The 24,680-nt window shown below is 43.0% G+C and overlaps 1 protein-coding gene across 1 annotated transcript in view; it reads left to right on the top strand.

Annotated features, from left to right (window-relative positions):
- Chrna7 (cholinergic receptor nicotinic alpha 7 subunit) overlaps nucleotides 1-24,680 on the top strand; it is a 105,508-nt gene that overhangs the window by 51,869 nt on the left and 28,959 nt on the right. The window contains exon 4 of the mRNA XM_050140018.1: nucleotides 5,955-6,064. Within this exon, the coding sequence (XP_049995975.1) occupies nucleotides 5,955-6,064 (110 nt within the window). The remainder of the gene's footprint in view (nucleotides 1-5,954; nucleotides 6,065-24,680) is intronic.

The following is a 24,680-nucleotide window of genomic DNA, read 5'->3' as shown; positions in this document are numbered from 1 at the left end:
CAGTAATGTCGCAGATGTGGCAAGTAATTTTAAAGATAACTGGTTTCCAGGAAAATTATAAGGGAACTATTACCATACTGAGCTCAGATATTCCACTGATAAACACCGGTGCTCTGAAGGGTATCACTAGAGACCTTCAGATTTCTTTGAAACAGAGCTTAGTCCAAATTAATAGTTGCGTTTGCAGAAATGTCTAGTTTCGCTTTTAAAATTCCATGTACGTATTGAACCCGTCCCTGGGAGAGCCTGCTCTGTGGAAGGCATTGACCACAGCCACGGGAGAGCACTTAGAAATGTCTTAGCCACATTTCCTCTTTCAGCCATTTACAACCAGGCTGCGTAATTAACTCATTTAAAAAAAAGGTCAAGCGCCGAGACTTGATAAATGTTTGAGGGGATAGGATGCTAATTACCCTGAGTCGATCATTATACATTATATACCTGCACTGTGTTAGCACACTGTGCTTATAAATATGTGCAGTTGTGTGCAGATGTTTCTCCAGAATATTGTTAAGAATGGGTAGGTACACTGTGTAGGTCACAGATGGGAACAACTCTGCTTTATCAAAATGAAAAACAAAGAGAGGCCCAGCTCTTCTAAAGGGAAGATGGGCAGTGCGTTCACTACTGTTTGTCCCTGCATCAGTGAAGGGTAAGCCTTTCCCTAGGCAACTAGTGCCCTTAGGAGACCGGGTGATGGCACTCATCTGGAAAGTGCCTCTCCGCAGCATTTTCAAGGCTCCTTCAGAATCTTGGGTTTAAAACAAGTATAAATGGTTAAGAAATGAAAATCCTATGTCTCTGTACCCTTGCCTCAACCTGGTGTTGCTTTGATTAAGTCCTGGTTGCAGGACAGACACTGAGGCCTTGCCTATCACCAAGGGCAGGCATGGGAGCTTCCTTGGGACAATTGATAAACATACATTCATTGATTCTAATTTCTGTGTTCCCTGGCCACTCACCTGCCTGGCCTCACCCAGCCTTGGTCTTGGACGTGTTCATGAATGAAGCTCAATACTAAAGGAAGCGGAACCAGAGTTCCCGGGGAAGCTGGGAGGGCAGGAGGGAGGGTTGCCTGAGTGAGGCAGGACTTAGATGAATATTCAGGGAATGGTTTTCAGCGTTGGCCTTTAGTTCCTGCAGCTTCATTTCACTAAGTTCTGTTCTGAAATCTGATCCACATAATCTTTTCTCCAGGGTGTTTCAACTCTGAAGTCAATTTTCTGCAAATTATAGATTTTTCAATCCAGTCAAAATGCCACACTCACAAAAGTTTTTTAAAAATTGAATTCTCCTTGACCTATCTCTTGCAGATTTTGTTAGTTCTTTCCCCAGGTGTCTTTCATTTCGCATGATTGAGATTATCCCAGCAGCCTGCAGAATACAGAGTTGCTGATTCCCAGTTGCTCTTCCTAGCCTGGGAGAAAGCTACTTGGTAGATCCTTTTGCAGAGATTTATTGCTAGGGAGGCTGCCAGACATCTTTGATCTAAAGTGTGAAAAGATATGACAGAGGGCATTTCAGCTTTTATAGAAACACTGGAACGTTCCAGATTCATGAATTTGCTTTTTTAAACCCTCCTCCTCCTCTTTGTGCAGGAGTTTCTCTCCCTTGATCCCCAATCCCATCTCCTGATTCCAGACTGGAGGATGAGATGGGGTTGGGCATTTCCATTCTCATCAGGCAGTTTGCCTTCATGGAATCCACTTTTCTTCCTGAAACTGTGAGGAGTCCTGAGCTCAAAGCGGCTACAGTAGCATAGACTCCAATGGAGCAAATTTAGCAAAAGACATTCTGCTCACTCAGACTCAAATAAGAGTTTGAGGGGCTCTATGCATAGAAAACCAAATGTATTTCTCAATTACAGTGCAATGTATTTTTAAAGAAACAAAACTATTTTTAATTGTATTTTTTGAGAATGTTATGCATTAGTATTGTATATTTATATCATTTCCAACCCATCCTCCTCCAACATCTCCTGTGTCCTATTCCACTCTTCTTAGAATTATTAACCTTTTATACTTTAATTATTACAAACACACACACACACACACACACACACACACACGAGCGAGGCTGAGAGAGGGAGGAGGAGTAAAACTTACCAGGTCTATATATTGTTGCTCATGTGGATGTGTGTGTTTAGTACTGACCATTGGCGAGTAGAGGATTTGTTGGGACCGGTTCCTGGAGAAGAACCTGCTGTCTCTCTGTCAGCAGGATGGGCTGCCACTTCCCTGAACATTCAGGTTCTTATGCTGATATCCAACTCCAAAATTTCAATTGATAAAGAATAATTAGATAAATACTTCAGTAGGATTTCCCCTATCTATGTTGGTGTGTCAGTAAGGGGTGTAAGTATTTCTGCCCCATCTTCTGTGATGTTCCCTGAGCACTGGGGTGCTATCAGTTGGGGTTAGAAAACCACCAATAGTTGTTTTCTGCTTTTTGGCTGTTTTTTTTTGTTGGTTTCTGTAATGGTCTCTGTGTGCTTTATACAAAGGCTTCTTTGATAAGAGATGAGATCTACACTTACCTGTAAGTATGAACCTAAGTATTTAGAATGCAATTAGAAAGTATATCAGTTTAGACACGTGGTAATAGTAGGTTCTTTTTTAGGGCCCATGACGTCACTAGCCATGGGTTGCTGACTGGGTTTGTAGTACCAGGCATGAATCTCTTTCTTCCTACTGAATGGGCCTTTAGTCCAATTATAGAGCTCTTGGTTACTCCTAAGAGATAAGCACTACTATTTTACCATTGGAGCTATCTTGCCTTGCTTGTTATTATTGTGGTTTACAGGTTTTACAGCTGGGTAGGACTACTGATTGCTTTTTTCCTTGACTACTTGTGTAGCACCTTCATATACTATGAGAGCTAGTCTTCAAAGAAGAGGCTTCTAGGTTTGCTCTAATACAATTCCTCTAAGTCCTATATCCAACCAAAGTGTATAGTATCTACAGGTATTTGGGATACTGTAGTGCTGTGTCCTGTGGTATCCTGTAAAATGAAAGCATCATTTTCTAAATCCATCATTTTTCATTTGCCTGTAAAGACCACATGATTTTACCCTGCTGCTTGTAGGTGTGGCACGTTTTACACTAGAAGATAATTCAGCTCACCCATTCTCCAAGCAAATTTCTCTCAGCCCAGCTCTGTGCTTGCAGCCATTCCTCCTCACTGCCCCATAGGTCAGGTTGGCTTTGACACCAGGGAGATTAGAATGTACAGATCACTTTCAGAGACTGCATCTGGTCTGTGTTGCTATGGGAGGAACACTTGGGGTGCAGAGAAAACTTTTGCAGAACCAGACCGGAGATAGCCTGAAGGTTCTTTCTTTGAGGTCTGATGATACAACTGAGTCTTGATTCAGTGGTTAACTTAAATACGAAGCTGTGTCATAGCTTTTTTTTTTTTTTTCTGTCATCCCATTGACAAGTTTGGATTGTGGTGAGCAAGGAGGCACACAACCAGTGCTGAACAAGCAACATAGCAGTGATGTCACCTGCCAGAAGGCTGTGGCACACCCACAGCTGAGTGTACTCAGAAACCAGGGACTACAGGACAAGATGGGAAAGATGGGAGGTGTGAGTCAGCTTTGACCGGCCCCCACTAAGTACTCTTAAATACTCTTCCTTCACTTCCCAACTCCTCTGGCCGTCATGTCATCAGGCTTAGGAGATGGGATCTTGTCTGTCATGCCAGCACACCCTCAAGGGTAGTTCTTGGAACCCTAGTTCCCATGGTCACGAAAATGGTAACCATGATTAACTCAGAGCAGCGTCTCAGGGTGAAGTGTAAGACAGAGGTGCATTGATACCAAAGCAGGGGAGAAAAACGAAGGGGAGAATAGAACCAAGCATATCCAGATGGAGCAGGCGGTTACCAACATGGCTTGGCTGGTATCCAGGACCTCCCAGCAGACCACTTGAATGAGGCCAGAACTTCCTCTAATTCCTATAAATCTCATTAATTGTGGACCCCAGCAGAGCAGGTGTTGATGTCCCAGCGATGCTGCTGCACGCTGAGTTAATGTAACATCCTTGTTTGCTGAGGTTCGTAGTTGTGAATAGCTCTTATTCTCTGACTTCGAATTATTCCAGTTCTGAAGTGGACTATAGAACACTATCTGCCTTCCAAAGGATGCCTAGACCTTTGAGGCCTGTCCATGGATCTTCGTTGCCAGAATACGTAACTCTAGACCCACCACACTCATCTGTGTATTCCAAATCCAATAGCTCTGACAACTTGGTTCCTCGGGATTAAGTATTGATTTATAACGTTACACCAAACATGTGGTCAGAAATCAAATGGAGATTGCTATACAACTGAAGCATTTATATGTATCTTAGCATAAATAATTTGGATATGTTTCAGGGAACAAATGAGAATGTGTCTGATTACGGGGGACACTGGTTTAGATGGAGGTATAGTACACTCGTAAGTCCTAAAAAGTCTGGATCTTGTTGATGGGTCCTTTGCTGCCAGCCCTGAGACCTAATGGAGCAAGGATGGTTGCTTGCCAGTAGTAGGAGACTCTACTTGTGATAGCTCTGCAGTCTTGGCCCTGGGAATGGCTGGAGTTACCTGGTTATTGGAGCAAGGACTATAAGTGTTCCAGAGGTAGAGATGATTCTGGAGGGCCTGATGCTGGGTTAGTTTACTTGTGGATGCTCCTGAGTCCTCATCCTTGTGTCTGTGTTCTACTGCTGAGGCCCACTTTGAGGTATCAGCTTGTACTGTCAAAAACATTGTCCATGCTGAGAGAGATGACTGTAGGGGGGGCTTTACAAAGTTTGGTAGAAGCCTGATGCGAGGGAAACTTCCACACGTCTACAAGGATGGCCCCAGTTAGGACTCGTGGCAGCCTGAACTGACCATCCCTTGTGTTTGGATTGATGACTATTCAAGTTGTTATCAGAAAGCCTTCATCCAGTGACTGAGGCAGGTTCAAAAACCCACAGTCAAACATGGGGCTGCTGAGGAGAGGGAAGAGGGATTGTGGGAAATGGAAGAGGAGTCAGGCACATTGCAGGAAAAACCATAGAAGCAAATAGCCTGGCTCATGGGAGCTCACTGAGTCTGAACCAACACCAGAGAGCCTGCATGGGACCAACCTAGGCCCTCTGCATATATATGACAGTTGTGCAGCTTGCTCTATATGTGGGACTCCTGGCAATGGGAGCAGGAGGTATCCCTGGTGCTCTGACTAGCTCTTGGAAACCTATTCTTCATGCTGGATTGCCTCTCCCAGCTTGCATATAGGGGGAGGTGCTTGGTCTTATGGCAGATTGATATGCCAGGCTTTGCTGAGGCAGATGGGAGGCTGGCCCCTTTCTGGGTGGTTACAGAGAAGGGGTAGATTGGAGCAGGGAGAAATAGGGAAGGTATGAAAGAAGGGAGAGGAGGCTGTGGTTGGGATATAAAATAAATATAAATTAATAAAATAAAGCATTGTCCATAAGACAAAATCACACATATTTAAGTATGCCCTCAGAAGTTCTAAGAGGTTCTGCTTTATCAAATAGCTGACATTTCTATAGTTTGGTTTTGTTTCCAGTTTCAATAAGTGAATTTATTTATTTTTTTCCCAAAATGCCCTTTTAGGGAAAACTTTGAAAGCAGAACCATTATTAATTTGGTTAGAAGTAACCTGTCCATCAAGAAGAGGTGAAGCCTAAGCCTAGGGGTGTGCAGTGAGAAGGAATTCGCTTTAATGCCTCCATCTGAATGTGATCACGGTGACAGCAGGTCCCCAAATGTGACTTTTATGCCATTCTAGATAATTTTAGAAGGGATTATTTAATTCTCCATTTCCTCACACTTTATAGATGCCAGCCCACTTATAGAATAATGTCTGAACTCTTTTGGGCTCTGAGCGTCCCCGGCAACTTCTTACGAGAAATAGAAGTAAGCCAGGGGACAGCATACTGCTAATGCTCCATCTTTGTCAGTCTTGGACAGATCACTATTTGCAGTGGAACATGTCCGAGTACCCCGGAGTGAAGAATGTTCGCTTCCCAGATGGCCAGATTTGGAAACCAGACATTCTCCTCTACAACAGGTAAGCGCGTCTTACAGGTGGAAACTGATCTCCCCCTGCAAGCATGTAGCTATAAAGCATATTTGAGTATTTTACAGAAAAGCTGGCTGTATTATCTTTAATTGAAGCCTTTGTTCCTTGTGAGTCTTTCCAAGTTCTCTTGGGAGGCTGCTCTGTCTCTCCACTGGCATTTGCTGCATTTGCATGTAAGTTCAGGTTGTCCTACCTGCTGCCAGAGGTGCCTCATCCAAAGGACTGTACTACGACAGCGTAAGATTGTCCTCCGTTTACAGGAGTGTGAACCTGTCTTAAAACAGTACCTTTGCTATCTGAATGGGAGCCCTTACAGTCCACAGCAGAAGGCGCCAGACCTAGGAGACGACTGTTTGGACCTAGGTTCTCATCTGCCTTGTTCCCCATTGTGTGATGGATACCTGTTGCGTTTTGACTGAGTTCCCACAGAGCATGCTTCTCACAGAAACTTCTTCACAGGCTTTCTGCCTTTCCCTCGGATGACTGTAGTGTGCCGCTAGGAGAAAACCACCTCCTCATTTGCTGCCACTGTCTGCTTCTCAAAGGACGTTCAGATAACTGAGTCCGTGGGATGTCCAGTGTCAGAATGAGTGGTCCCTCTTTGAGTGGGCGAAGCAGCTGAGGTCTGGGTCATCCATTTCCTGGAGACTACACTGAGACCCCAGGTCTGATGTGGAACAACAGCACCATCTTTTAAGGCCCTGCTTAACCCGCAGACATTTGTGTTCTATCTTCTAGAGAACAGGTGACCGAGCTGGAAGTGAAACCAGGCTACTTCTGGATCTTCCTATTAGTATTGTGTGTGTATGGGAAAGGGGTGGGGCTCTTGCTATATAGTGACAGCTAGCCTAGAACCTGTAACTTCCTGCTTTCACTTTTTAAATGCTGGGATTACAAGCATGCAACACCACATCTAACCCTTTAGTTGCCTCTTTTCTGGGCCTGTCTCTAAATCAATCACATATCCAGGTACTAGGGTTTAGAATTTCAGAGTAAAAATGTGTGGAAAAAAAACAATTTAGAGTTTGTAAAAGCAAAAATTCTATAATGCATGCAGCATGCCTGGTGGGGGCCTCTGCAAAAGGAAAATATCAATGCCAACACTGAATGGCAGATGTGTGTTTATAGGTGGGAGGAGGAGGATGTTATCTGTCAATCAAAACTGCTTCATAGTTCCTGATGAGTTCTTTCTGAAAGTAGGAGTATTTTTCAATGTAGTAGAATTTCAATAATGAGGCAATGAGAGATGGTTTTATGGCTGTGCACAAGACTGTGAACTCTAAAACATGAGGTGTTGGCGATCCCAGTCTCCTGGCTAATGGAGAGTTACTAATTAGCCTATGGAATTAATTTCAAGGAGCACAGATGGAGCGGCTTCTACCTGACATAGGGCACCAGGCTCTGGGAGTGAGTCCCCATGGAACGCAAGCATGGTCTAGAATTCTGCTTGCATAATACACTTTGGCAGCTCCCCTGTTCTTTTCTCCGCGCGCCTGTTGGTCATAGCTTCAGTGTCCCTCGTGGGACTCAGGGGCCACCTCAATTTCTTTAGTTTTTCCAAACAGTTGATATTCTTGTTTGAATCTGAAATATCTAACATGGGCTCTTAATTTGAAAGCTTGCTCGACAGTTAGTGATGCTGTTGTGGGAAATTCTGGAAACTTTGAGAAGTGAACCTAGCTAGAAGAAGTATGTCACTGGGAGGGACTCCTTCAGGGTATAGTGTCTTTTGTCACTTCCTGTCTACTGTCTTTGCTTACTGGTCATCTGTAACATGAACAACTGCTATCTACCAGAAACTCCTAAAGTCATAATGTTCTGTTCAGTCTCATAGACCTAAACAGCAACAACCTGAACCTTCTAAGACTATGAGCCAAAACAACAACAACAATAACAACAGAAACCAGCTCTTTTCTTAAGTTTTTCTGTCAGGTCTTTTGGTCACTCCAACACAAAAGTAACTCACATAGCAGGACACACAAGTTCCATGATACTGCTAGCTCTCCTCTGATTTCCATTCCCACACAAGCAGAATGTCAAATGCATAGATTACAAAGAACTTTGTTTAAACCAGCTGTAGACTTGTGCCATTTGTTGCTACAAAACAAACTACCTCGATGGTTTGATCTGACTAGACCTATCTACTTAGATGTCTGTCCCATGTAACATTGGCAACTGCTGCTGAGGGACATAGCCTGGATAGCCAGCAGGGATGATAGCCATGGCTCAGGACCACGCCTGGGCTGAAGACCATGTCACCTTGGCATTATATCTCTGTCCTTTTTCACGGGTCTAGGTGTCCCACCTTGATGACTGGGAGTATTCTTAGGCTAAATGGGGACTGCCATCCATCTATGGCTGAACAGAGAAGTTCTCACTCCATCCCACTGCTCACAGCAAGCGGGCTCGGCCTCTTCTTGTCCTTTTGCCACTAAATCTTCAGTAAAACTTGCAGAGTTTTGGCCTTTTCCTTTTCTTGGTGTGTGGTAACTGTTCTCCCGGTTCACCATTGGCCTCCTCTCCCTGCATGCTCAGGAGAGGTGGACTAATGTCGTCTCCCTTGGTTGTTCTTCACATGTGTTATGTGGTGTGTGTGCCGCTCTCAATACATACATAGATATAGACACTATCAAAAAGAAGAGCGGAAGAGAAATAAGGGAAAGAAATCACATGAGTAACCCCAAAAAAGCAGTCATGAGAGAGCCAAAAAATCAACACCAGAGATAGCAAACACAGGCTTGTCTTCAGTAAAACGTTGACCTTTTGGTGTTTTATAATGGGGGATTTTTGAGAGAGGTAAGTTTAACACTTTCTGTCTGTTTCAGGCACTAGGAGTATTATGGTATTCCCAAAGACATATGGTGGTCCCTCCATGTGTGGATGAAGGTGTAGGGGCTGTTCCCAAAGAAACAGCTTAAATGCCATCGTTCTTGGAGCTTACGTTGGGGCATCTGAAGATGCCTCACAACCATGGCTAAGTTTGGTTCTAGTTTGGTGTCGGAGTCCATGTGTATAACACTATGGTTTTGAGATCGTGTTTCTGTGCTTTAGGAGACTGGGCCCTGCAGAGTAGCTAGCTCTCTCCGCACCGTTTCTAGGATGGCCTGATGCATTTTCTTGATGGATGGGAACCGGTGATATGCTGCCAGCCAACTGGACTGTTTTGAGGAGAGGATGGACATCAATAAGAGTTTCTGCCTGATGCTGATTCGTTTCTCCATTACTTTATGCTGCATTGTTTGGAGCCGTCAGTTCAAGGATTTTTCTGAACACAGCCTAGCACAAAATGAGTAGCAATTATAGACGGCTCGTCATAGTTTTCCCTTTTTTGGACAGAGTTACATGCCTTTCTGGTGTCAGTAAGTCATCTCACAAAGGAGAATTCTGTATTGTGGCGTAGCCGTGGCACCTGCCCCATGCAGCAGCAAACAACTGCTCCAGCCTCCCTGGGAATCGGTCTTTATTTTTTTTTTAAATGCCTGGTAGGAGAACATTTTAGTGATAGTGGAAACATTTAATGAATATATTTAATGTGTTTGTCAGCTCTGACTTAGGGACCAGCACTGGTGGTCAGGAATCTCTTTCATAGACTGTGCATAGCTGTGTTTGCTCACCTGTAGGCAAGTATCTTTCTTTCCATGTCCCTGTGAACCCTTGGTTGATGGCAGACCTATGAAGATGACTGTGTGCTCCAGCCTGTCAAGGTTCCTGATGGAGCTAACAGTTGGCACACTATTGAAACAGAAAGTTTCCCCTGTGGAGGGTCTGAGGTTCTTCTTAAATGAGCTCAAGATTGGAATGTCAGTACATGTAGTGTATTTGGGGAGTGATACCAAGAGGTGCTGGGTAGGAGGGGGTTGTGATGGAAAAGGATGATGAAAAGCAAACAGCACTGTGGCAACTGGGTCCTGCCCACTAGGAAGAGGTGTGTGGTCATCTCACGTTGTTCTGGGGAAGCTGGGGCTGAGGTTTGTACAAAGCTGCCAGCTCCCCGGAACCTCTGGCTAGCTTGCTCTGTGCATGGACTAGAAGGCGTCTGCAGAGGCCACTGTCAGGACCTTGTCAATGTTGTTTTCCAGACTCTACCCTCAAGGTCCAGCCCCTCATCCCCCACTATGGCTATAGACCCAAATTTGGCTTCTAGTATGGATGCCAGCAGCAGAATAAAGCATTGTATATGGTAAGGAGGCTTCTTAGGGGTGCAATAGATTGTGCGTTCTCAGCTATGCAAAGTAGAAGGACAGTCACAGAGAGAACCTAAAGCCTGAGTCTGTATCTTAATAGGTGGTTTTTGTTCCACCATGGACTGGAGTGCGTTCACAGAGGTCCCACACAGGTTTGTAAGTGAAATGTGAGTTCAAGGAGTGTCCACTAGGTGTTATGAGAATTAACATTACTCAATCCATGGTATTTAAAAATAGAACCGAGGTTGACCCATTAGTGCACAAAGCCCTCCAGTCAGGGGTGGGCTCTGGTAGGCTTGAGGGCGTGTCTCAGAAGTTAACCGGACAGTTCTAGGATTCAGCTGAAATCTCCAGAAAAGTAGTTTTGCCACTGTGACTTTTGAGAAGGAGGAGTTAGCATTTTCAATATTCTCAAATATTCCCATCTAATAGGGGGTGTGTTTTCCTAAACTGTGGGTGGGAAGAAGTGGCCTGTTTTACAGAAGGGAGGGGAGCTAGCCAGTCTATGTTAGCATCATCCAGAAGTCCCACCATAGCTTCCCCTGGCTGCTGAGAGTGTTTTGTTTTTCATTTGTTGATGCATTGCATCAAAACTGAATGAAGACCCTACACACGACCACCGTCCATTGTGTGATGAACTGAGATGCAGCCTTGTCAGACCAGATCAAGTCCCTGTCCCACGGGGGATGGTGAAGAGCATGCGACAGATTGTAGGTGCGTCCAGAAAAAATAGCAGAGGAGACAGTGGGACTGGAGTCACAGGCCAGGTAGAGAGTTTCATGGAATAGTAGGTTCTGTGGTGTCAGGGAGGGGAGAGATAGGCAAAGGCCTGTGCAGAGGGCTTGTGAGAGATGAGACACACTAAGGAGGCTGAGACACCCCGGGTCCACTCAGCTCGACTGGGTGTGTCCCCTGCACCAGTTTACTGTCTGTTTCTGTAGGAAACTATATGAGTACTTTAACATTGGAAGTTCTGGAAAACTAATAGCAAAGTCAGTCTAGTCCTTGGGAAAGCAGATGAATAGAGTCTGTCTTGTGGCAAATTCTTCTCTTCAGAATCTAATGAACCTCTCCAAGTGACTGTGCATGTGTCTCCTTTTGGGGTACACTTCAGAACTGTTTTGAATGCCCTGCTGTTCCCTTGTCAATGAATGACTTAAATGTTATTTTTGATAAATGTCCCATTTGTATTTGTACAAGTATCATCATTTACATTTTATCTATTTTTATGGCCCTGAAACAAGAATATGTCCCTGAATCCATTCTAAAAGTAGAAGGGACCTCTGTGGCCAAAGAATTGGATGGTAAGATAAAAGCAGCAGCTGGAGAGGGAGCTAGGGACAGGAATGAGGGACACTGATAGCAAAGTACGTGTGTGTAGCCCGTGGGAAAGTGGGTGGGTTCTATCTGGTGGGGAGTATGTGTCAGGGTCCCACTCACTGCGTGGAATGGGAGAGGCTGAATTTTTTCATGGAGTTTCTATTTCTGTTCATTTGAGGTATGATTCTGTTAGTTTGAGTAATTTTCTTTTTTGTTAACTGTGCTAAAGGTCTATTGATCTTGTTTATCTTCTCAAGAAAGCAGCCAGACAATGGTGGCGCACGCCTTTAATCCCAGCACTCGGGAGGCAGAGGCAGGCGGATCTCTGTGAGTTCGAGACCAGCCTGGTCTACAGAGCTAGTTCCAGGACAGGCTCCAAAACCACAGAGAAACCCTGTCTCGAAAGCTAAATAAGAAGGAGACCCCAAAGAAAAACATATAGGCATCCTCCTGAATATTAACCTTCATCAGGTGATGAAAGGAGACAGAGACAGAGACCCACATAGGAGCACCGGACTGAAATCTCAAGGTCCAAATCAGGAGCAGAAGGAGAGCGAGCACGAGCAAGGAACTCAGGACCGCGAGGGGTGCACCCACACACTGAGACAATGGGGATGTTCTATTGGGAAATCACCAAGGCCAGCTGGCCTGGGTCTGAAAAAGCCTGGGTTAAAACAGGTCTCACTGAACATAGTGGACAATGAGGGCTACTGAGACCTCAAGAACATGGGCAATGGGTTTTTGAGCCTACTGCACGTATTGGATTTGTGGGAGCCTAGGCAGTCTGGATGCTCACCTTACGAGACCTGGATGAAGGAGGGTGGTCCTTGGACTTCCCACTGGGCAGGGAACCCTGATTGCTCTTTGGGCTGACGAGGGAGGGGGACTTGGTTGGGGGAGGGGGAGGGAAAGGGGAGGCGGAGTGGGGAAGAGACAGAAATCTTTAATAAATTAAAAATAAAAATAAAAAAATAAAATTAAAAGAAAGAAACCCTGTCTCGAAAAAAAAAAAAAGCAGCTCTTAGATTTGTTGATTTTTTTGTATTGTTTTCTTTGATTTTCCTTCATTTATTTCTGCTGCTATTTTTACTTCCTCCTGTCTACCTGAGTTGGGATTGTTTTGTTTTTGTTTTTCCACATTCTTGTGTCGTATCATTAAGTTATTGTGTGTTCTCTCTGTCTGGTTCTTAATGTGGGAGCTTCAATCTATCACTTTGGCTATTGGATTTGGCTAAAGGTTTTGTTGTGTTTTCTTTTTCATTTAGCTGCAGGATTTTTTTTTATTTCTTTCTCATTCTTTTTTGACTAAGTCATCATTTAGTGGTGTATTGATCTTCATGAGTTCATGTTGTTCCTGGAGAGTCTTCTGCTGTTGGTTTTAACAGCCTTTTGCATGAGATAGAGTGCACAGAGTTACTTCTTTTCATTTTTACTGTTGCTGAGATTTGTTTTGTGTGTGTGCAAGGATGTGGTCTGCTTTGGAGAAATTTCCATAAGTTACTTAGTAGAATATATGTTCTTCTCTGTCCCCCGTCTCCAAGCCTAGTCCGAGTTGAGTTGTACTTCCTGTTTACTGGTCCAACCTTCTGGAATTTTTAGGTCCTGGACTTCTGTGCTCTCCTCAACCTCTGGACCTAGCTCTAGTTAACAGTTTGCATAGTTGTGCAGCCTTGTGAGTGGCGTAGATGCTGCCATCTCTCACTAGCCTCACATTCTCAGACATAGCTGTCCTGGCTACCATTGAATTGGAATCATGTTACCTCATCCCTCCAGTCACAAATCAACCCTGAGTAGTTGAAATACTGTTCTACCAACTCTTTATGCCTGCTCTTTCTAAAAATCAATCAAATTTGAGCAGCAACACAAATAAAACCAAACTTTCATTCAACATAGGCGGGATAGAATCTGTCATCAAACACTTAAGTAAAAAAAAAAAAAGGCTACATGCCTACATTCTATTGCAAAAAACACAAACATTGTGACAAGCCAAGACAATATGGGCTCCCAAACCTACCAGTCCCATAGACATGTGCTCCAGTGAGAATGACTTGGAGGAATCTCAGGTCATAGAATTTAAAAGAATAATCATAAAAATGATCAAATAATTCAAGGAATTTAAAGACTACGTGAACAAACACCTCAGAGAACTTAAAGAGAACACAGAGCTATACTCCTGAATATGAAGGGGGGACAGGATAAGGAAGAGGGAATGAGGATGAGGAGAAAAAAGAGAGGGAGGAGGAAGAAGGAAGAAAAGAAAAAGGAGGAAGGGGAGAAGGCAAGTAAGCTTTCAAGGGGCAGTAAAACCACTGCCAGTGTTGAGCCCACTCTTCTGCAAGAGTGGCTCTTATACTTAATGGGGACTGAGTTCTCCTAGCCTAAACTCTTAAAAGTCCAGTCTGGAGGGTGAGGGGATGACTCAGTAGATACAGTTGTTGTGTTACAAACATGAGGACTTACGTGAGAAAGTCTGTGTGTAGTAGCACCAGAGAGCAGAGACAGGCAGATCCCTGACTGCTCTGGCAAGCCAGCCTCACCTACTTGCCAAGTTTTATGTCAGTGAGAGACTTTGTCTTTCAAAAATGGTGGGTGGTACCAAAGGAACAACACTTCAGTTGTTCTCTGGTCTCTACATGTATATGGACATACATGCACACACACACGCACACAGAAACATGCACGTCCCTCCTTTTCCTATTGCTAATATTATTATCATATTGTTACAATGTCAACTAAATTTCAATGTGAGTTTTGAAAAAGACAAATATCTAAACACAACTTCAAAGATCATAAGACCATTTGAGCCAAATATGAGTAACCATAGCCTGAGAACACAGGTTTAGATTACCCCAAAGGTTATGTTCCAGGGTAGAAACAATTTGACAAGGTTTTTATAGTCATAGAACAAAGCAAAGTTATAAATCAAGGCATTTTTAAAATACATTAGTGGGAATATTAGATGGGTGGGTTAACATAGAACGGGGAGACTCTGTCATAGGCCTCTGACTTTATCTGACAGCATTCCTTACCCTCTTAGTTGATTGGACACTAAGAGTCTGTTCATACATTCCAATTAATTTAATGTTAGATAAATAATGTTAGTTTAAATGTTCAATAAAAGAATGTTAGCCCAGTTATAAAGGAGGGCTGTAAATGGTCATTACAAGGACGAAAGGTATCCCAGTAGAATTTGGCTCTGAATTTGGAGCATTCCAAAACTCTGCACAGTCATGGAAATTCTAATTGTTTAACCAGTCTTGCTAAAGATTCATTGAAAGGTGGTGGTCTTTTGAGAAACTTTCATTCACAAAACCATAGCATATGGACTACCAGCAGATGTTAGCAAAGAGACCACTGAGTCATAGTTAAATCTGAATGCCTGACATATTTTTAAGTGCAAATATTAACTTGGAGCTTTAGGTCAGCAAGAGATTAGGAATAAGGGAAGTAGGAGTGGAAGTTGACAGACGAGCTTTTCTGGTTTGTGTATGATAGGCAGGTCCTGGTTAGATGTGCAAGTGAGAAACGTACAGCTTACTGGGTGTGTTGAGGCTGGAGGAGCTGTGAGAGGAGCAGAGGCAGGGCTGTGCCCTCCAGACTGTTAAAGAGCAGCAAAAATGCAGGAAGAAGAAAGTGAAGTGATCACAGAGTAAGCAAAGGCGATTGATTTTGTTGTTATTGTTTTTGTTTTGGTTGGTCCTGGTGATGGATGCAGGGCCTTCCTCAGTCTGGGCACCTGTTCCACCCCTGAGCTTTGCCCTGGCTCTGAGGGTGAGTCTAAGCTAAAACCATCTGACAGTCAACTGGTACAGAAAGCTTTTCTGATCTCCTCTGTGGCTGAAGGCACAAGCCTTTGGGAGCAGGCTCACCAGATCCTTTTCCGGTGAAATTTTAGTGCCTGCAAAGAAGCCAAGGTAGGTCCCTTGGAGCTGCATAAACAAACATTCCAACTGGGTTTCCGTCTCTCAGCTGTAAACTCCCTTGTTCTTCCATGGGGCCCTTTTCTTCCCCTTGCAGCTTGCTGAACCACCCTCATCTCGGGTTTTTTGGAAAGTCACATTTTCCTGTGTGCTCATGCATTCATGAATAAAAATCCGTTTGCTCCTGCTATTCTGTCTTTGTTACTTCAGTCCACAGGCCTCCAAACCTGAACCTCAAGGAGCGATGGGAAAGTTTTCTTTCTCCCGACTTCAGAGGGGATGTGACAAAAGGCCAAATAATAGGAAAGCAGCAATTAGTTAAAAGTCACTAACCCTAGAGAAACTTAACTAATTTTTCCTTAGACAAAATTGGCCATGAAGCCAATCAAAGCCAAACTACCAGATATAAATAAACCAAAGGTAGATTTTTAATCAAGGTTATCCTAGGATTGAAAATAGAGGCATTTGAAAGTCTTGTCTGTAAAATGTTATAAAAGAAAACTGGATTTAACATTCTTACTTGACAAATATGGATTAGAGACAACGTGCGTGAGAAGACATGGTAGATATTCCATGCTGCTTACAATAAATTCTGTCGAGAAAACCTAGTAACACAGTCATGTGGCTTCAAAGGCCAAGCAGTCAATACTAATTCATCACCAAGGTGAAACTGGTGAAAACCAGTCTCAGGAAAGGTGAGCTGTTAGATAAGACAATTAAAATATATAAAGAAGGATCTGTACCCAAAGGATAAAAGTTATTTTAAGCAGGCTTGAAACACTTCTTTTTAAAAAGCAGTATTTACTTTCAAATCACACTAAGATGAGATGACAACATTCACCATTAGCTAAGTGCTGTTCACAGGAACACGCATGGCAAACACAGCCTACATCTGGTAAGAAGGAGCCACATCTTAGACAGGGGTGACATGTCTTAAATGTGTATTTGTATTCCTGACTCAGTCATACATTGAACTCTCAACCCCCAAGTGGCTGGTATCAGGCTGCGAAGTTTGGGAGGCAATGAGGTCACTGGGCAGGGCCCTCATAAATGGCTTCAGGACCTCTATGAGAAGAGATATGTAGGACTATGCTTCCTCGGCTCTCTGGCAGATAGATGTAGTAAGGAGACATGCCTCTGCAAACCACAGAGTGCGTACTTCTAGTACTGGGCCTGCTAGTTCCTTCACGTTTTATTCTCAGCTTTCAGAACTGCCGGAGATAAACCTTTCTTTTTAAGTTTCAGCTCTTTAAACTGGGTGCCATGATCCTGATCCAGTTACCTCACTGAATGCAGATAGACATTATGAAAAACTGGCAACAGTTAAGGGTTTCTGAACAACTGAAAATTAATTGAAACTTCAAATGCACAGCAAATCTATGTCACTTCTTCGCTGCAGCCTGGCTAGGAACAATGTACAGTTTCAGTGTAGCCAGGTTCAGAACTCAGCACAAACCATACAGCTTCACTGCAGCCTGGATCAGAACACACCACACACTTTACAGCTTCACTGCAGCCTGTATCAGAACACATCACACACTTTACAGCTTCACTGCAGCCTGGATTAGAACACACAACACACACTGTACAGCTTCACTGCAGCCTGGTTGAGAGCACACAGTATACACTGTACAGCTTCACTGCAGCCTGGATTAGAACACACCACACACACTGTACAGCTTCACTGCAGCCTGGATTAGAACACACCACACACACTGTACAGCTTCACTGCAGCCTGGATTAGAACACACAGCACACACTGTACAGTGTCACTGCAGCCTGGTTGAGAGCACACAGTATACACTGTACAGCTTCACTACAGCCTGGATTAGAACACAGCACACAGACGCTGCATATGCTCTTATATCAGCTGGTGTTGATGGGATCATGCCTAAAACATTTCAGCTTAGATTCAGGACCATTGTGTTTGTCACCTGTAGATTTTAAAAACCACACAAGTTTTCTAGTCTTATAGAAACAGCATCTTTAACAGACTTAGTATTGTCCTACTGTCATTTCTTAGCATGTATCAAATAATATTTTTTTAAGTTCTATTGTGTTAGGATGAGTGATTTTTTAAAATTGCTGTTTGAGTTGCTGACTTGGGCTCATAAAACAAATATTTTGGCCAAGGATTAGGATGGAATTTCCAAGAATTTCTGAGGTAACTCTAAACAGTCTTCTGCTAGTGTTGTGAGGTGGCATTCTCAACATTTATGATTATAAAATCAAAATATCAATCAACTGTAGTATCTCAGTCGGTAGAGCATGAGACTCTTAATCTCAGGGTCATGGGTTCAAGCCCCACGTTGGGCGCCACTCTGTAGTGATAAGAGCGGCGGGGCTGCGTCCCCAGCACCCGGCCGCCCGCATGGCCAGCTTATGCCCGAAATAATTACACGGAAACTGTATTCTTTTAAACACTGCCTGGCCCATTATCTGTAGCCTCTTATTGGCTAGCTCTTACATATTGATCTAACCCATTTCTAATAATCTGTGTAGCCCACGAGCTGGCTTACCAGGAATGATCTTAACCTGCGTCTGTCTGGAGTGGGAGAATCATGGCGACTCCTGACTCAGCTTCTTTCTCCCAGCATTCTGTTCTGTTTACTCTGCCTACCTAAGGGTTGGCCTATCAAATGGGCCTAAGCAGTTTCTTTATTAATAAGAAATCACTCCCACATCAATCAGCTGAAAATTCTCTTTGGCATGTAGTACTGAATGTTCTGCCAAGGTTTAATAATTAATATTTTAATTAAATAATTAAAAATAGATGAATGTATGTTTTATTAGTATGCCAATATATTTTCATCTGTAATGAAAAACTGTAAATAACTGTTTTACAACACATTTTTAGTGGTGAACATACCTGTAATCCCAGCCCCTGGGCTGGGGAAGTAGGGGTTTCAGGAGTTCAAGGCCACACTCAGCTAGATAGTGAGTTCAAGGATGGCTTGGGCTATATAAGCATACAATAAAATTCTTTATGATTTTTGAGTCAGTAAATGTTTGATTTATATACATATTTTATATGCCTCTCTACCCAAGTTTGTGTAAAACTGTTGGAAAAGAGTCACAAGTGGAAAATGTTTCAGAGGCTGTGATTTGAGCCAACTAGAGTTTGGTTTTCTGCATAGCGGCTCCAAAGCAATGTCAGTCCTGTAAGGGTCAGTTTTACCTGTGTGTTTGACTGGGCTGAGGATGCCTAGGTGTGCCTGTTTCCAGAGATGGTGGGGAGGTGGAGGGCAATGGAGGGGAAGGATGGCTCTGCATGGGAATGGCACCTGATAGGCTGTGGCTGATGGAATGAAGACCAGAAGAACAGAGGCTCCACAGTCGCATAGGAGGAGTGATGTCACTGCCGTTCTCTGGGGCATCAGTTGGACTGCAGATCCACCGGCCTTTGAATGTTAGCTCGCCAGAGACCCTCAAAAGAACTTCCAGGCCTCAGCTTCAGACTGAGGAAGCATCATTAGTACCTGTTATTCTGCGGCCTCAGTTTTGATTGAGTATCTGTTGGTTTCCCCCAGCTCACAGAACTATTTGCCCTCTGATCATGTAAACTGACTTTTTAAGTCCCATATTCATGATATATTCTTTTGATTGTGTCTGCTGGAGGTCTCCGAATAGCATAGGTAATAGCTACACTCCCATGTTTACCTCTGTGATGGAGTCCCAAGCCAGAGCACCAAGAGAGTTAAAAATAAGAGATTTCAATATTATGAGTATGAACCAATGATGTCATTACTTCTAGGTGATTACTCAACTGATGAACTTGGACTTATATGGGATTCAAGCATGGATGAGTTAACAGCTGAGTTAGCTGTTGAAGAACGCTCAGTGAACTGAGGTGGAATATGCCTTGCTTACATTAGTGCTGATAGCCGTAAAATGTGGAGGGGGAGAATCTGGTGTACATTATCATTTTAGGAGGCTACAAACTGGGGACTCAGTAGAGGGAAACCGCTCCGGAGCAGATTATACTCTTCTCCACACCCCACTCCTGCCTCCAGTGTGTGCTGGGAAACAGCTGGATGCTGCCGCAGGATTGCTGCATGGGGATCTGAGGATCAAGGTTCTAGAACTACCAGGTACCAGGTAGAACACACTCACCAAGGCCCATCCGCAGTCATTGTATACCAAGTGAGTTAAGAGTAGAGCCCAGATTGGCTTTGACAATCTTGGTGTGCTCCAGAATTCTTTTTTTTAATTGTTTTATTGAGCTATATATTTTTCTCCACTCTCCTCTATTCCTCCCCTCACCCCATCTACCCTCTCCTGTGTCTCCCATGCTCCAAATTTAGGATATCTTGTCTTTTCTCCTTCCTATGTAGATCCATATATGTCTCTCTTAGGGTCCTCTTTGTTGTCTAGGTTCTCTTGGGTTGTGGAATGTAGGTTGGTTTTTCTTTGTTTTATGCCTAAAAACCACTTATGAGTGAGTGCATATTAGATTTGTCTTTCTGGGTCTGAGTTACCTCACTCAATATGGTTTTTTTTCTAGATTCATCCATTTGCCTACAAATGTCAAGATTGTCATTATTTTTTAACCACTGAGTAGTAAATACTCCATTGTGAAATGTACCACATTTTCTTCATTCATTTTTCAATTGAAGGGCATCTAGCTTGTTTCCAGGTTCTGGTTACTACAAATAATGCTGCTATGAACATAATTAAACACATGTCCTTGTGGTACGATTGAGCATCCTTTGGGTATATACCCAAAAGTGATATTGCTGGGTCTTAAGGTAGATTGTTTCCCAATTTTCTGAGAAATCACCATAGGATTTCCAAAGATGTTGTACAAGTTTGCACTCCCACCAGCAATGCAGAAATGTTACCCTTACCCCACATCCTCTCCAGCATAAGTTGTCATCAGTATTTTTGATCATGGCCATTCTGACAAGTGTAAGGAATCTCAGAGTTGTTTTGATTTGCATTTCTTTGATGGTTAAGGATGTTGAACATTTCCTTGAATGTCTTTCAGCCACTTAAGATTCATCTGATGAGCGTTCTCTGTTTAGGTCTGTATTTTTATTAGATTACTTGGTATTTTGATGTCTAGTTTCTTGAGTTCTTTTTATATTTTGCAGATCAATCCTCTGTTTGATATGGCGTTGGTGAAGATCTTCTCCCATTCTGTCTGTTGCCATTTTGTCTTGCTGACCGTGTCCTTTGCCTTACAGAAACTTCTCAGTTTTGTCTGGTCCTTTGTACCTCATCTCATCCTGTTTTAAGGAGTCTACAACTCTTTGTGACTTCTGCCTCTTTTTCTCTTATCTCTGAGAAGCTCCTGAATGTTTAACAACTGGAGTTTGGTCTGTGTCTTACCGGGTCTGATATGGCAGGTATGGAATGTGAAGTTTGGTCGTCTCCCACCTGAGAGTCGTCCCCCTGGATCCAACTGTGCGAGATTCTGCCCCACTGAGCGTGAATATCCGCTTGCATCGCTTTAATTAGATGGAAGTCGGGAAGGATTGGGTGGCCGAAAGCTGTGAGTTTCAGCCCATGCACTAACCTCAGTCTTGTCTCCCTCCTGCTGTCCCCAGAAAACCAAATGAGTGATGAACGGTGCTCTCCCCACGGGGCTTGTGGAGAAGGAGCAGGACCCTGAATGCAGCCATCTTAATGCTTCTGTCTTGCACTGGCTGTGGTGCTCGTTTCTCCCATGGATTCATCGATACTCGGCTCTAATGAGTCATTGCAGGATTCCATGCACAGTTTCAGTTAATAGGAGAGGTGTGTTGTGCCTCTGACAGTTCTTTTGATGTCTTAGGAGGCAGAACAAGCTGTGGATTCTACTTGCAGCTGCCACTGATCTGTGTGTGCTGATCTGCTAGGATTTCTATCTGAGGGAAGATAGATGCTTTAGTTTGGGGTTTTGTTTCATTTTCTTATTTCTGTACAGTCTTTATGTAGTTCGGATGCCAGAATAATGCTGACCTCTTAAAATGCATTGAGTTGGTAATTGGTCCTTCCTCTTTTGTTTTCTGGATGAGAGTAGAATTTCTACCCCCTTTTTATTTTTTTTAAATAGTTGAAAGAATTCTCCTGGGCAACCACCAGAATCTAGATATTTGATTTTGTAAACTTTTTTAAAGAATCTACTAACGTCTTGCTTGATTGTTTTAGAACTGTTCAGCTTACTCATATCCATTGGCTGAGTTTGGGAGAGCTATGGATTTGAAGGAATAAACAAATGTGCTCCATCTATGTTGTTAATGTGTGGGGAGGTTTGTATCTTCCTCCCCAGTGACATCATCTTGATATCTAATCTGTAGGTTTATAGGTTCACCCAGAATCATTTCCTGGATTGTCAGCTTCATAGATCTTTCCAGGAAACTGATTCTGTCTAGTTGGTTCTCACTACTATTCCTACTCTTCCCAGTTATACGGATCAGTGCTCATCTCTTCTAACAAGAATGTTACCTGGATTCTTCCTTTTCTCATGAAGTTTTGATGTGGGAGCAGAGAGTGTGGCTTTCAGACTGTCTCTTCCTGATGGGAACACTGACTTTAGTAACATTCTTCTCACCACTTTCCTAGAAAATTATATACATTGATATGCGTGTGCTTGTGTGTGTGTGTGTGTGTGTTCATGCATGTGGAAGCTAGAGAACAAAGGTAGGTGTCATTATTTAGGTGTTCCTAACCAACACATTCCAGGGATCTTGCTGGCTAGATCCCAGTACTAGAACTCTATGACACCGTGCCCAACTTTTTTTTCAGCACAAGTCCTGTTTATCAAACTTGAGTTCTCACGCTTAAGTAGCACTGAACTCTCTCCCTAGTCCCTGTTGTGACCGCATGTTAGTTTTATTCAGTTTTTTTGTAGTTATTTTTTATTTTATTTTTTTGAGTTTCCCAGCTGATATCTCTTTGGGTTATGGACTACAAATTAGTATTTCATTTCCACAGGTGTAAAAACTTTTCTGTTATCTTCCTATAACTCACATTTTGTTCGAGTCCGTTGTGAACACTTTGATGTTTCACTTCTTTTAAATTTACTGAGGTCTGTCTTGTGGCTCAGGATATGTCTGTCCTGTTCAGTGCTTAAAGGTGCTGAAAAAAAAATCCTTGTTTTTGTAGTCAGTTTTGTAAATTCAAATTAAATCCCGTTGGTGGGTAGTTGTCAGTGTCCCTGTGCATCCCCACTGCTTAGTTGTCCTGACATCTCTTACTAAGAGAAGTGTTGGCGCCTGCAAACATAGTGTAGATTTTACAGCTTTCCTATTTGGAAACACAGTTTGGATTGCTGTGTCTTCTTGATGGATTGAGCTTTTTATCACTGGATAGATTTACATCTGTCTCTCACACTTTCCTTCGCTCTAAGGTCTAGTTTGCCTGGTGGCCTGTAGTCATCTTTGCTTTATATGTATTTTATTCCACTGTTTCATCTTCCCTGCCTTCCTATGGGTCAGCCTAATTTTTTAGAAAAAAATGAGAAAGTGTTTATATAATGTTTTGAAAGTATCTGGTTACCTGTCCTAGGGTGGTTTTGAGTATTATCTGTTACATATAGATCAAGTTTTGTGGTATAATGGTATTTATACTCTTCTACTGGTTCAAACATAAAAACATTATTATCTTCTTTATTTTCTGTTTTCAAGAACTTCGTTGGGGCACTTTCCCCCAGAGTGATTTCCCTGGTTATCAGCTCGCTTAGTCTCAGCATCTTTTCATGATTCCTGAGCAGTGTCTCCAAGGCCAGTGTCCTGTGCTGTCAGCCGCAGGCTCTGAGCACTCGACCACTGTATGCACCTCCTTTGGTCTCTGGTCAAACCTGGCATTTTGTTTTGGGTTCTCCTATGCTTTACCTGCCGCTGCTCTAAGGTTCCCTCTTCCTCTCAGCTTTCAGGTGTTTGATCATGATGTGCATTGACCTGGTTTTCTTTGGGTTCAACTTAGGTCTTAGCCTCTTAACTCTATAGATTTATGTCTTTTGCTTAATTTGAGAAAGTTTTTAGCTGTTGCTTCTTCAAATAATTTTGCTCTCGTTTTTCTTTCATTTCTTTTTTGTTTCTGAGACAGACTTTCTGGACACAAATGCTCCTACATCTTTCATGCACCCAGGACTTTGTTCTCATTTTGTAAGACACTTTCCTCTGTGACCTATGGTTCACATTGGAAACTGTCCATCCACCTTCAAGATGCCCATTTGTTCTGTGGCTTTCTGCTCTTCCACTGAGCCCTGCCTATGTGTTTCTATCCCAGTTAATCTCTTTTTCAGTTCCAATTTCCCGCTTAGCTTCTCTTTTACCTGCTCTTTCTTTTGAGAACTTGTCCTTTCTACTTTATTTCTGGAACCCTCCTCATTCCCGTCTGTCACATTATTGTGGGAGTGATTTTAAATGTCATGTCAGAGAATTCCAGAATTCTAGGATGCACCATCTAGTCTCAGCATATACCACTTTTCTTTTCTTCTTAGAGTTAAGAATTTCTTAGATTTTTGGTATGGCTGATGATTTTCTTAATGGAATAAGAGAAAGTTTGTTCAAACATGAGCTACTATGGCTCAGGAGAATCTTGGATAGATGTCTCCCTGAATGACATGTTCCACTGTAGAAGTAGCTCCATGAGCTTTTTATAGTCAGAAAATGAAAGTCATAAGTCAAGGCCTTCACACATTAGTAGTGACATCGGGTAAATGGGTTACAGCGAAGTAGGGAATTCCATGATGAAGGTTTCAGATCCTGTGTGATGACATTCTTCAATTTTGAGATGGTGGGCATTTGTAGAATTTAATTTGTTCCAGAGGCTTTATCCAGTAGAAGAAAGGGTGTTATATCGTGAACACTTTGGGCATTACTTAATGAGATCAAAAGCGGAGGAAGGCGGTATCAGCGCATCTCGTCCGGTAGAGATCATGCCCAGGCTTCATTGGCAGCTCCCCCTAATACCAGAAAGACAAGGGCTCTTGTTACTGTAGGAGGAGCAAGGAGGAAGTCTCGGTTCCCTGAGTGTCCTCCGCTGACGCTGCAGATTGGAAAGCCCTGTGCCCCGACTTGGTCTTTCTTAGCATCATTTTAACCATATATTGGAAGTCTGTTTTTTCCTCATCTGATAAAATCAAAGAGCAGAAGACCTTCCCTGGACCTGTGATGAAGGGACGACTTGGTTTCTGCATTGGGGGGCTGGGGGAGGCTACTGTCTATATATCATTTTTCTAGCAAGAATGAG

The sequence above is a fragment of the Alexandromys fortis genome, unplaced genomic scaffold (assembly GCF_014885135.2).
Source record: "Alexandromys fortis isolate MF-2015 unplaced genomic scaffold, M_Fortis_MF-2015_v1.1 scaffold_39, whole genome shotgun sequence".
Classification (NCBI taxonomy): domain Eukaryota; kingdom Metazoa; phylum Chordata; class Mammalia; order Rodentia; family Cricetidae; genus Alexandromys; species Alexandromys fortis.
Note: the sequence above shows the minus strand (reverse complement) of the source record. Positions and strands in the feature narration are given on the sequence as shown.